The sequence below is a fragment of the Phascolarctos cinereus genome, unplaced genomic scaffold (genome assembly GCF_003287225.1).
Source record: "Phascolarctos cinereus isolate Bilbo 61053 unplaced genomic scaffold, phaCin_HiC Scaffold_4;HRSCAF=312, whole genome shotgun sequence".
Lineage (NCBI taxonomy): Eukaryota > Metazoa > Chordata > Mammalia > Diprotodontia > Phascolarctidae > Phascolarctos > Phascolarctos cinereus.
The window spans coordinates 254,314,680-254,328,894 of record NW_027555847.1 but is presented as its reverse complement, the minus strand read 5'-3'; the positions used below and the strand labels follow the sequence as shown (position 1 = coordinate 254,328,894).

The 14,215-nt window shown below is 36.2% G+C and overlaps 1 protein-coding gene across 2 annotated transcripts in view; it reads left to right on the top strand.

Moving 5' to 3' along the window:
- FANCC (FA complementation group C) overlaps positions 1-14,215 on the top strand; it is a 206,777-nt gene that overhangs the window by 114,648 nt on the left and 77,914 nt on the right. For both annotated transcript variants that reach the window (XM_020971702.2, XM_020971701.2), the window contains exons 5-7: positions 2,261-2,374; positions 3,628-3,692; positions 9,243-9,407. In XM_020971702.2, coding sequence (XP_020827361.1) covers positions 2,261-2,374; positions 3,628-3,692; positions 9,243-9,407 — 344 coding nt within the window. The remainder of the gene's footprint in view (positions 1-2,260; positions 2,375-3,627; positions 3,693-9,242; positions 9,408-14,215) is intronic.

Below are 14,215 nucleotides of genomic sequence, written 5' to 3'. Positions count from 1 at the left end.
TAGATATTATATAATGAGGTAATGCTAAATAAAGAAACATAAAGCTGTATATGGATTTATAAGTTTCTTTTGTGATGAATGTTTATGGTTTCATCTGCTGCTGCTGTTTGTTCTTTGTTCTCAAGGAGGACCGTGACCTCATGACATGCAAGTGAATTGGATTTAAGTGAGGGAGGGCTGTGCAAAGTCACCAGCCTCACTTTCTCTCTGGAGCCATCTGGGTCCAGTGGGCAGATATGGATCAGATATGGCCCAGGATGCAGTGGGGGACCTTGGCCTTTTTAAGCCAAAGTCCTTCACAGGTCTCAGTTTGATTGAGGCCATGGTTTCATCTAGATGAACATTGGTTCTCATTCATGTTAGGGCAGTAGGAAAAAGCAGACTTAGACTGGGACATGACTTAAGAGACACCTTAGGCCAGTCTCCTCACTGAGGTCCAGGGAGGTTAAATGATTTTCTTAAGGTCTGACTTCAGAGTTCGAATCCAATTCCTCTGACTTCAGAGCCAGTGCTTGTTCCACTCTATTTCCCATATTGTAGGATCTTTGAAAAAAAAAACTCAGCTTTTTACCGTATTAGTTTGGAAACTCAGATTTTATTTGCCATTGCTGATAGGGTGAAAAGATGAGGAAATCTAGTTTTTTAATATTCAATTAAGTTATGAACTCACAGTCATTCAATATTAATCACTCAGACAGAAACGACTGTCCTACAAGTAATCCTGGCAGTGCTTCAAACCCATTAAAAAAGGCAGACCTGCCTTATGTCTCTACTAAGTTCTATGAGATATCTATATCTACATCTACATCTACATCTATGTATCAGTTTTCTCATCTATAAAATGGCAGGGGAGGGAGGTCCTAACTAGATCCTCTCTAAGGAAGGCCTCTTCTAGTTTTAAGTCTATGATCCTATGATCTGCAACCTCATGCCTAGTTTTTAATAATAATCTCCTGACTCATCACTTCTTCCCCCCTCCCCTCGCTGTTTCTGTTCTTCAATCCATTCTTCATACTATTGCCAGATTAATTTGTGACACAGATACGTTTTTTATCTTGGTACTCCTGACGTCATAAATTTAGAGTGATTCCTCATTCCTTAAACATCCACTCAGACCTCCTCTTCATGTTTTCCCTGTCTTATTTGTCCAGCCTTATTCCTAAAGTCCCTAACATAAAACTTACATTCTAGTTAGTAAAAGTACAGTTCCTTGCTGTCCTTCATGCAGTCCACCCTATTACCAGGTTCTGTTGTCTGAATTATACTTTGTTCTCCTGTATTATCTATTCCTTCTGCTTCCCATCTCTTCTCTACCTATCTAAATTTAAGTTCCCAAATCCTTCACAGTTATTCCAACCCATACAGATATCTTTCCCCAAAACTTTTCTTGTTCTTGTAAGCACATGTACTTAAACAGTTAATATTCTCCATTTGTTTCTCATGTGTGAAGGTAGTCTTCTCTCCTCAGCTAGATTCATAACAACCCCTTCCAGCCCAAATGGACTATTTGACATTTTTTTATATGTGCTCACTCCTTTTTATGCCTCCATTCTCTCATGCTCATGTCATTGCCTGTGCCAGAGATGTCTTCTCTTTTCTGCCTGCCCCTCTTTCTCAAACTCTCCTTTTTAAAATCCCATCCCCTCTTTCAAGGAATTCGTAGAATTAATGTGCTTTGGATACAGTCTTGTATTTTTAATATCTGTTTCCACAGAACTCACCTTTTTAAAATGATAGAAAAAGGTTCTAAAACAAAGTGATTTCTCCTTAAGCTAGTAAAATTTTTGTCTCTAAATTAGTGAAAGGAATTTTATTATTTCAAATTGATGTTAGATCACACATTTTAAAAGTGTAATTATGTCAGCTGAAATTTTTTTAAAATTAAATTCACCGTTATTCAAGTCTTGAATTACACTGTTTTCTGCTTATAACTAGGTACCATCTGCCAGACAGACTAGACCAGACTTGTCATAAAAAGGGCCCATAATACTCCCCAAGTACAGCCCAAACTAGATTAAAATGTGATTGGGAAATATTTAATCAAAATACAGTAAAACATAAATAAGGTTAATATGTAGTTTTCTAGATCAATATGCTGCCTATAAAGATCCTTATGCATAGTTTAATGGCCTCCATTTCTATTTGAGTTTGATGCTACTGGACTAGACCATTTGCATAGACCATACTCTGCCTATGAGGTATAAGAAACATACACTTTTTAAAGATCATTAATTCTTTCTCTTTCCAATAATTCTTTTAGAGTTTATTATGCCATCTACTTTCATCATCCAAACTTGGACCTAATGAGGTTGGAACTATTAGTCAAGCTCTTGGGTATACGTCTCCAGATTATTATCCTAAATTGCTAAAAAATGTGAGTACTTTATTAGTATTAAAGTTTCCATTGTCAAACACAGAATCAGTAGAAAGGTAAATGGAAATATTTCACTACTCCAGGAAGGATGTTTATCTGTGCTCTGTTTATATCTTCTTACCTTGGACATACATATGGCCATTTAAGGAAGAAATTTGAAAGAGGTGTTTATGAAAAGGGAGAAGGAAGCCTGGAAAGACTATACTAAATCTTAAGTTTTTTAAAAATTTAAACATAGCGCATTTGTTCATCCAAATGTTTTAGTATAAGCTTCCTTGACTCATATAAACAGTGCCTGGTAGCATTAGACAAATCCTACATTTTAGAAATGCTTAGATTTTTTTTTAAGATTTCATGTTATAGTAGAAAATAAATAATACTACGGCTTAGTGATAGAGTTATGTTCTTTGCTGCGAAAATGTTCATCGAATAATCTCTACTGTGTAATTTTGAAAAAGTACTATAGGAAATATTATTTGATATAGTTCTAAAAATGTTAGCAATAGTACTAACACAAGAAGACTAAATTAGGAGAATAAGCATAAGACAAAAAAAATGAAATTATAACTTGAATACAGATGATAAGACAACTTCTTTCAAGAGCCTAATAACTCAACTAAAACATTAGTTGAAACAACAACTTTAGTAAAATAGCAGGATATAAAATAAACATGTAAAATCATTAACCACACAATTTTGTCGCTCATTTTAAATTTAATATATACTTAATATTCTATCTGTAATAGAGTCATAGTTTCTTATCCAAGCCTCTTTCTAGTCTTTGTATATGGAAACATTTATATTTCTGTTTGTTGGTGTTTATAAAGTTCATAGTAAAAGAAAATTGGAAAGATAAAATAAAAAGTAAGCCAAGATTTTCATGTATTTGTTGATCAAATGAGTCCTTTGAAAACTTTAAGCATTAAACATTTACAGATTACTTTTTTTTAGTTCACCCAAAGCGCTCCCCTCAAACCTCTCTTGTCCTAGAGAACAAGTTTTTGCCAGTTAAGAAAGCCAATCTAATTTTTGTTCATATGCTTAAACAGAAATAAGATAGCATGGACATTAAACAAAATCACAGTTAACCAAATATATCTTGGTGCAGTTTTCATATGGCTCTGACAAAATAAAACAAATGGAGAGGTTTGGGGAGTGAAACCTCTCCGGAAATGCCACTCACATCACCAAAACAGAATTGATCTCATCCTGTTTGCAACATGTATTAACCTGTCACTGATTTTGTTTTACAGATGGTCTTATCATTAGTGACTGAACTCAGAGTGAATCATCTTAATGGATTTAGCATTCGAAAAATGTAGGTACCTCCCAAGTTTTAAAATGAACCAGTTAAATTTTGAGATAGATGTTTTAAAATTCTAGGAAAAAACCATAATTATACTCATATGATGAATATGTAAAAAGATTCCATTAGGCAATCTGCTAAAGAGTATGGGGCCAGGGGGACAGGGATGGGATCAAAGCAGTGGGTTGACTTTGGCAAGGCCACCTTATCATCCAAGTAAATTTGAGTGAAAAAAGGAGACAGTGGGAGAAGGTGTCAGAGTGATGTGAGATGAGGATGACAGTGAGGAAGAGGGGGGAAAGGGGTCAATGGAAACAGCTACATAGGAGTTGGAAGCTCGTTTGCTTCCTGCCACTCTCAACTACTACAAAATTTCTACAATTTATGTTGCTAATTATATGTTTCTTTAACATTTGGCTCCACCTTTATCCAAAGCAAAAGCTTTGGAACCATTCCTGTCCTTGACCATTCCATCATTTTTTAATTTTTTCTCTTTATCTGAAGTACCTTCTAGAACATTTAGTGGTTTAGTCAATAGCAATAATAACAGCATTTATATAGTGCTTAAAGGTTTTCAAAGCCCTTTATAAATATTATTTCATTTTGTCTTCACAACAACCCTAGGAAGGAGGTACTACACTATCCTCACTTTACAGATGAGGAGACTGAGGGACTCTGACAGGTTAAGTGACATGCCCATGTTTGAACAATTAGTATCTTACCTATCTGAAGCCAGCTTTGACTTCAGGCCTTCAGGTCTGATTCTGGATCTGGCGCTGCATCCCCTTCACCACCAACTATCTAGACAGTACTCTCATTGAAGGGGCTTGCCTTTTTCAGAGTCTCACAGTTGGAGGGGGCCTCAGAGGCTGCTTAGTTGAAGAATAATCCCTCCACACCATGCTCACCCAGTGGCCTGAGTCAGACTCTATTTGAAGACCTCTTGTGAGGAGGAAAACCACTCCCTCCTACTGCAGCCAGTTCCACTCGGGAAGAGTGCTAATTGCTATACAGTTTCATTTGCAAAAGTTTGACAGTTCCCTTCTCATTCTCCATCAGGGATACCCTGGATGAATATGTAGATTATTTTGGTAGAGATTTTGTAGAAGATGGAAAGCAGCCATATGAATGGGAAGCGATTGATGTTTTCTCAGTTGCCTTTTCAGGGAATGGGTCCATGCTTTTTTCAAGCATTGGTCTCTTTTGTCACACATCTCTAGATTTCAGTATGTGCTTCAATACTTATCAAACTTTATTGCCTCCATCCTGATTTCTCATTTGCTTTTTAGATTACCACATTCATTTCAGCTGATACTTAACATAGCGCTACAAAGTCTGCAGAATGCTCAATAAATGCCTCACTTTATTTTCCTTTACAACAGCCCTTATAAAAGAAGTACTACAGTTATTGTCCTTATAAGTGACTTGCCCAGGGTCACACAGATAGTAAGTGTCAAGTGTCTGAGGCTGGATTTGAACTCAGGTCCTCCTGACTCCAGGGCCAGAGCTCTATCCACTGCACCACCTAGCTGCCCCCCTTATTTTTCAAAGGAGAAAATCCAGCCGGAGAGAGGTTAAGTGACTTGGCCAAGATCATTTATTATTTGAAGCAGCTAGTGTCATGGTATAGAGAACCTGGAGTCAGGAAGATCTGAGGTCAAATCCTACCTTACACACTTACAAGCCGTGTAATCCTGAACAAGTCACTCCACCTTTGCCTTGGGTTTCTTAAGTTGTAAATGGGAATAATAATCATCGCACCTACCTAGTGTAGAGTTGTTGTGAGGATCAGATGAAAGAATAACTGGAGAGTGCCTAGCACAGTGCCTCTTTCACAGTAGGTGCTGTATTAATGCTTATTCCTTTCCCCTCTAAACTTAGTAAGTGCCTTCCACACGTGGGATGCTGTTTATATCACACCAAGATTGACTAATAATTGAGTTTGTGTGACCCTAAAACTTCTAGAACCTTTTTACATAAACTGTTGTCTAGCCATGTCTCTCTCATCTTACACAGGTGGATTTTTTTTGGATCTAAGACTTTACACTTAACCCTATTGAATTTCATCTTAAAATATTTGGTGGAACTTTCTAATATTTCCTTATGAAGCACTGTGTTAGCTGTTCCTCACAGCTTTGCATCGTCTACGGAATTACTAATCATGCCTGCCACCTATGCCTTGTCCACATCACTGATAAAAATGTTAGACTTAAGCTCAAGCACAAGCACAAATTCTTGTAGTGCTCCATCTAGTAGAGAACCATTAATGATTCCTTTGTTTTTTGGTCCAGTAATTCAGCCATCTTTACATTTGTGAGCAGCTATGTAGCACAGTGGATAGAGCACAGGCCTGGAGCCAAGAGACATGCATTCAAATCCTACCCCAGAAACTTACTGTGTGACTCTGGGCAAGTCATTTAACCACTGCCTCAGTTTCCTCAAGTGTAAAAAGGGGGTAATAATAGCACCAATCTGCAGGGTTGTTGTGAGATTCAAATCAGGTAATATTTGTAAAGTGCTTTGCAAACCTTACGGTGCAACATAATTTTGTTTTTCTGAAATCATCCTGCTTACATTTCTTATAGCGCAACAATATACCATTGCAATCATGTACCACAAATTGTTCAGCCATTCCCCGATTGATGGGCATCCTTTCAATTTCTAATTCTTTGCCACCACAAAAAGTTATTAGTAGCTATATTATTGGCTAGCTCATATCTCTATCTCATCCATGAGAAAAATATAAGAGATTTTTTAAAGGGTTCTTTTGTTTATTTGTTAGTTCATGCATGCATGCATGCATGCCAAAAACAAGGTAATTGAGAAAGAATTGCAGTTTGTCTGGCACGACCCATTTTTGTATTAAATTTTTTTAAAAAGTAATAGAAATAACATTAAAGATCAGTGCAATCAATTAAATGTACTTTGAATCTGCTTACAATTTAATAAATTAAGTAATTCTTATAAAATATCATAATTATTTCAGTCTCTCTAAGTCTTTTTAACTGTTTTATTGATACTCTTTCCTATATCTCTCACTTCCCACTGACTCACCACATCTCATTCTCCTCCTTGCCTTGCCCCTTGTAACAAATAAGTCAAGAGAGAATACCTCTCTCTCTGTCTTTGAAAACTTAGGTTTTATTCCAAACTTCTAGTCTACATGTGTCTGCTGAGAGCCAGGAAACATGCTTCACCATCATTCTTTTAAAGCTGGTCATGGTATCGATCAGAGCAAAGCTACATTCCTTTGTGATCATTTCCTTTTCTGGATGTTTAGTAGTCATCCATTAAATAATAAGAGCTAGAATTTTGACAAAATACAAGTCAAATGCACTGGTCTATAATTTGTAGACTCTACTCCATTTTTTAAGGTAAGGGCAACATTTACTCTTTTCCACTTCTTTGATACCCTTCCTATTTTCTGTGGGTCACTGACAGTGACTCAGCAATCTCGTAAGTCATTTTCAGTTCATTTGAGCCCATCAAAGGAACTAAATGTCCTTTTCCCTAAGGATAATTAGGGCAATGATCTGAGAAATTTTACCTTAGTACTTTCTAGTCAAAAATTACTCTCCTTGGCAGAGAAAACAGAAGCAAAGTAAGTGTTGAGTATCTCTGCCCTCTTTCCCTCATTAGGGAATCAGGGATCATTGTCTTATTCACCTGAAAAAGTGATCCTACCCCTCCTTTAAAAAAAATTATTTTTTCCCTAATTACATGTAAAAATAATTTTTAACATTCAGGCTTTTTTTTTAAAGTTTTGAGTTCCAAATTCTATCCCTCCACCCCTCCTTCCCTTCCCCTTTGCCTAAGATGGTAAGCAAGCTGATATAGGTTATACATGTGTGATCATGTCAAACATTTCCATTTTAGTCATTTTGTGGAAGAAAACTTAAACCAAAAAAAAGTGAAAAATAGTATGCTTCAATCTGTATTCAGATACTATCAGTTATTTCTCTGGAGGTGGATAGCATTGTTCATCATGAGTCCTTTGGGATTGTATTGCTGAGCATAGCTAAGTCATTTATAGTTGTTCATCATACAGTATTGCTATTACTGTGTATGGTGTTCTCTTGGTTCTGCTTTCTTCACTCTGTATCAGTTCATGTAATTCTGTCCAGATTTTACTGAAATCATCCTGCCTGTCATTTCTTATAGCATAATAATATTCTATTACAATCATATACCACAACTTGTTCAGCTATTTCCAAACTAATGGGCATCCTTTCAATTTCTAATTTCTTTGCTCCCACAAAAAGAGGTGCTATGAATATTTTTGTGCAAATAGGTCCTTCCCCCCCCACTTTTTTTTAATCTCTTTGGGAATACAGACCTATTAGTGGTATTACTGAATCAAAGAGTATGCACGGTTTTATAGCCATTTGGGCATGGCTCCAAATTGCTCTCCAGAATGATTGGATCAGTTCACAACTCCACCAACCATGCATTAGTGTCCCAGTTTTCTCACAACCCCCTCCAACACTTGTCATTTTCCTTTTCTGTCATATTAGCCAACCTTATAGGTGTGGGGTGGTACCTCAAGGTTGTTTTAATTTGCATTTCTTTACTCAGTAGTGATTTAGAGCATTTTTTCATGTGACCATGGATAGCTTTGATTTCTTCATCTGAAAACTGCCTGTTGATATCATTTGACCATTTGACCATTGGGGAATGACTTGTATTCTTATAAATTTGACTCATATATTCCTCTTTGTTATTCATAGTTTCCTTTACCTGTCTCAGTTCACTCTGAATTTTATTCCTGTGGACACTGTTCTGGCAAGGCTGTGTCATGCTTTAGCTTTTACTCTCCACTTATCTGCTCTTATTTCAATTTTCTGTGTACATCTAGTTTTAAAATAGAAGTTAGTCAATGAATTTCCTATGCATTTACATTTATCATTAAAGATAACTCCTCCTTGTTATTCAGAGATAGCAGAATTGCTCAGTGGATAGAGCGCTGGGCCTTGGAGAAGGAAGATCTAAGTTCAAATCCAACCTTGGATACTTCCTAGTTGTGGGACCCTTGGCAAGTCACTTAACCTCTGCTTGCCTGACAGAATGGATCCACTGGAGAAGGAAATGACAAACCACTCCAGTATCTTTACCATGAAAACCCCAAATGGGGTCACAAAGAGTTGGACACGACTGAAATGACTTAGCAACAAACAAAAAACGTTTGGTTAGTTAACTTTATCTCGAAAACATTTCTGCTCTCTCCCACGTAGAACATTACACATAATAGAAAATGTCTGATAAATAATGATGGTATATAGCCATTATTCTGTTTCCTTTGAGGACAAAACAAAGTAAAAGTATGAGTTAAATTCCCAGTTTTATGAGAGTTATTAACATTGGAATGGTCACAAAAGAAGGCCGTAGAATTTTCTTTTAAAAAGTAAGAGAGATAGATTATCATGGTTTAGGGATTATCCAGCTTGAAGTTGGGAATGTGAAACAGGTATCTTATGGTTTCTTTCAGTCTAAATATTTTATAATTCCATGATTAAATATGGTCTTAAAGAAAGTGTATTTATTTATCTTATTTCTTATTATCAGAATTCCAGACAGACCAGTAAAGGCCATGTCCCTGCTTTGTGTCCCACTCCTCACTTTGCCAGATATCTTACCTCTGCTGGAGGCTCTGCTTACCTACCATGGAGATGAGCCCAAGGAAGTCCTCTGTTCTGAGTTTTTGGAAGGTGTAAATGAAGCCTTTTTGCAGTAAGTCACATAAAATGTATTCTTGTCCCCCATTCATGTTATGTTTCTGTTGTTTTGACTTTGTATGGGCAAATGTACAGAAATGTGAAGCTGTATTTCCAAATTTAGAGTAATTTTCTTTAGAATTATTTGAAATATTGTTTTCTTTCCTCAAGATAAATAAACGCTGTTTTAGTAAGTATATAATTTTTAACATTCAGGCTTTTTTTTTAAGTTTTGAGTTCCAAATTCTCAAATAAATTCTTAGTCTCAAATGATGAGATTGAAAAAACTCTTCAGGATTTGCTTTAATTATATTTTGTAAAAGATGCCTATTTATGCTAATAATTATAATTACAAAATTTCTCATGATTTAATCATTATTAGAATTTAGGGTTTCTTTACTTCCTTTAATCCTGAATTCTTTAGGTACTTTAAAAATCTTTGGAGAGAATGTGTAGACTCTTATGGACATGTAAAGCTCCCTACAAAGAGTAGTGCTTTGAAAAATAAAAATAACCCAGAATTCATTACTTTCAATAACAAACCCAGAAAAGTGATATCATATAAATGTTTTATTTTTCCCTTATATAGTCCTTAAAAATAAGAGAGAGACGCTTTCCTGGAAATAGATAGCATTTTAGCTTCATTTTACCTGAAAGATTATGGGTCTGTATGTTATTAAATCATATTTATGAAGAGAATTATGGTAAGTCAATCCTTGTCAAATATTAGAGCAGGCACTTAATTTAATGCTCAGAAATATACCTACTTTTTTCTCTCCCAGCATCCTGAAGCTTCTGTGAAAATGACATAGTAAATCTAAATTTTTATTGAAGTCAGCTTAGCTGTCTTTTTTTTTTTTTAATGTGTCTTATAAGTACTCATTGAGTCCAGGTAATTGTTTAAGCCTGCCTCATGTACATCAGTCAACAAAGTAAATACTTTATGTTATCTCTTGTCTGTCTCCCTTTATATATTTACTGAAAATTTTCCAAAGCACTATTGCTTTTAAATAAATTGCCTCTTTTTTTGTTTCTACCTTAACCTCTACTTGTTCTATTAAACAGTTCATTTTGCTAACGTACAGAAGTATATTTTGCTAAAATACAGATGACTCCTCATTTTTAATTTCAGCAACTTTTCTTTTCCTTCATTTACCAAAACCCTGAAATTGAACCAACCTCAAATCAGAAGAGAGTGCCACTTCAGCATTCTTTTTGAAACCTAACAAAATTCTTTCAGGATAGAGTGGAGGAAAATAGGTATTTGCTTAGAAATAACAGAACACTTCACCTACCAATGAACAGACAGAAAATTGAAAACATTGGCTCTACAAAGTAGCCACTAACCTCATTCCTTCTTATTTTTACATATTATAGCAGGTTCTCCACCAGCAATTTATTTGGTTTGGAAAATTATCTCTGCAAATATATAGGGAACAGACTGTTCAGAAATGCTGGGTGGTCTTTCACTTGTCCAATTCCTGTGGCTTCAGCTCAGCAAGTTCCACAAGCAGTGGTGTAAGATTCTGGAGACTTTCCATGGATAATTGCCCATAGACAGAACATCTGAACTGCATGTTGATTCTATGATGCTGATTCAGTCACTCACTACAAGTCTTTTTTCTCCACCTCCTAACACTGCTTTGAATGTTCTATGTGGTCATTTACAAACCACACAATTTCTCTGATTCATGTACCCTGCCCCATATTTGGCTTTCTAGCTATTTGTTTACCACAATAAACCAGTGGAATTTAATGTGTTAAAACTTGACTGGGTGTCTTTGGTCTTGGCTTCCAAAAAGCAGTCATGTGACCAGAGTCGGACTATTTTTTTTCAATCAGCAGATATTTTTTCTACCACTGAGGTTTTCATAATTTTAGGGAACTCTTCAATTCTCTGGCCAGTCATTTCTTTGATTGCAGTCATGAAAACATCTGTGTCCAGACTCTTAAAGTATTATTCCATTCTTTCTGGGATAGTTATTGAGAACTCTCCATATATCTGTTGGCAGTATTAGAAGCAGTGTCACTTGTACTTCGACGTATTTAAAAACAAAACAACAACTTTAGTTTTTAATTTCCTGGAGTAATAGTTTTAAAAATAAAATTTAGCTGAGCCTCAAATAATTCACAAATTGTTATCTTTTCCTGCATTAAGCCTCCAGATTCTTCAAGTCACTTAGCTTCCTTTTTGGGACTTAGGCTTATTTGGGAGTTCAGCTCAACAAATATTTATCCAGTGCCTGTTCCATGCAAGGCACTGTTATGCAAGCTGTTGGGGGTACATAAATAGAACTCTTCTAAGGAGCTTATATTCAACAGGAGGGATTCAGCATATACATAGAAAAGTAGAATAAAGGTAATCTCTGGAAGAAGAGAGTACAAGCAAATACTGTTTGTGGAAGACACCTGAACCGAGAATCACTTTAAGGATTCTAAAAGTGTGCATTCCAGGCATGGCTTGTCATACCTGACCAAAGTGAGAAATAGAGTGTCCAGTTGGGGTAAGAGTTAGTAGTATAATTTGGACAGTGTGTGAATAGGAGTAATATGAAATAAAACTAGAAAGGAAAGTAGGAGCTATATTATTAAGGACTTTAAAGGTCAGTGTTATGTTTTATCTTAGAGGCAATAGGGGATCCCTAAATGATTTTGAGCAGGAGAGCTCAAACAGTTGAACTCTCTATAGAATTATTTGGTGAATGGGAGAGAGGAGAGACTACAAGCAAGAAGGCCAATTAAGAACCTATCACATCAGTCCAAGTAAGCATTATTGAAAGTGTAAATTACAGTGGTGTTCATGTGAGTGAAAGAAGTAAAGGCGTATGAGAAATATTGTCAAGGCAGAACTTGGCTGCTGTTTGAACATAGGGATAAGGGAATGAGTAAAGGAAGTCCAGGGCTGCGAGCCTCTGCAAGGCTGATGTGCCCTCAGCAGAAATGAGAAATTCAGGAGAATAGCAGATTTAGGTGCGAGAAGAAAATGAGTTTATTTTGGACATGAGTTTGAGATGCTTATGGGATATTGAGATGGAGGTGTCCAGAAGATATAGTAATGCAGTATAGGAGTTTAGAAATCCAGTTACAGAGGGATATATAAATCTAGGAGTCATTTGTGTAAAGATGATAGAATGCCTAATAGCATGGATATTGAAATTCTCAAGTATGAGGGAAAGGACTAAGGAAAGAGGAGAAGACTGAGCCAGGAACCACACTTCTTCATGAAGGAAGAAGAGTGATCTAGAGGCCAGTAGATGATGGCAAAAAAGATCTGGACAAATGAAATGAACCTCAAGCATGGATAGGTGGCTGAGTGATGGCAGCAGAGAAACAGTCCAGAAGTGGTGGTGGGGAGCCAGAAGTCTGTTTCCTTGTCAAACTTGAACAGTCATGGAGAATAAAAGAAGCACCAGCACTGGAGCAGATTCCAGAATTAAAGGGTCTTCTGGAGAAAATTAAATTTCTATGAGTACCAGAAAAGGGAAAGAGTATGAGAAGAAGAAATCTAAGATGATGGGGAATTTTTAACAAGAGAGGAAAAGTTACAGAAGGCATAGTGGAAGGAAATGGTATCTTAAGAGTACAGCAGAGCAAAGTGAGGTTTAAAGATGGGGAAAACTTGAGGATGTTTTTAGGCAGCAGTGAAGAATGTAGTAGGTGAAGGAGGCAGGGGGAGGGAAGATGGAGAGCAGGGAACAGAAGATACACGCATTTTTTTCCAATGTATTTTTATTTGTTAAACATTTTCCAAATATATATAAAAAGTTTTAACATTCATTTTTTAAAACTCTGAATTCCAAATTCTCTTGTTCCCTCCCAACCTTCCCCTTTCCTTGAGAAGGCAAGCAGTTTGATAATGATTATACATATGAAATCATGCAAAACATATTTCCATATTAGACATGTTGCAAAAGAGAACACAGACAATGAAAAAGGACATAAATAAAGAAAGTAAAAAAAGTATGATTCAGTCTTCATTCAGAGTTCACTGGTTCTCTCTCTGGAGGTAGAAAGCATTTTTCATCATGGGTCCTTTGGAATTGACTTGGATCATTATATTAATCAGAGTAGCTCACTTTTTCATAGTTGATCATACTTAAAATGCTGTTGTTACTGTGGACAGTGTTCTGGTTCTGCTCATTTCACTTTGCATGAGTTCATTCATATAAGTCTTTGCAGGTTTTTCTGAAACTGTCCTCATCATTTCTTACATAGTAAGTAATACATAGTAATAGTATTCCATCACAATTATATACCACAGGTTGTTCAGCCATTCCCCAATTTATAGACATTTCCTCAATTTTCAGTTTTTTGCCACTGTAAAAAGAGCTGCTGTAAATATTTTTTGGGATACAGACCTAGTTGTCATTCATCCTTTATCTTTGAAGAGGACCAACAGTATCACTGGATCAAAGAGTATACACTGTCTTATAGCCCTTTAAGTATAATTCCAAATTGTTTTTCAGAATGACGGGACTAGGAATAAACATCTACTATGTGCCAGGCACTGTGCTAAGTGCTTTAGTAATTTGATCTCATAGAGAAATTGAAACTAAGTGAAATGATTGAAGGACAGAAAGCTCCTGAAAGAGGTGAAAGGAGAAAGAAATAAGCAAGAACATAATTAGCAGCTTTGGTCTTGGCAAGAAGAGCCATCTCTGAGGAGGAGCCAAGATGGCGGAGAAAAGGCGAGGACTCTCCTGAGCTCTTCCCCAAACCACTTCAAACCGCTTTAAATAATGCCTCAAAACAAATTTTGAAGTGGTAGAATCCACAAAAAGACAGAGAGAAACACTTTTCCACCCTAAGACAACTTAGAAGATC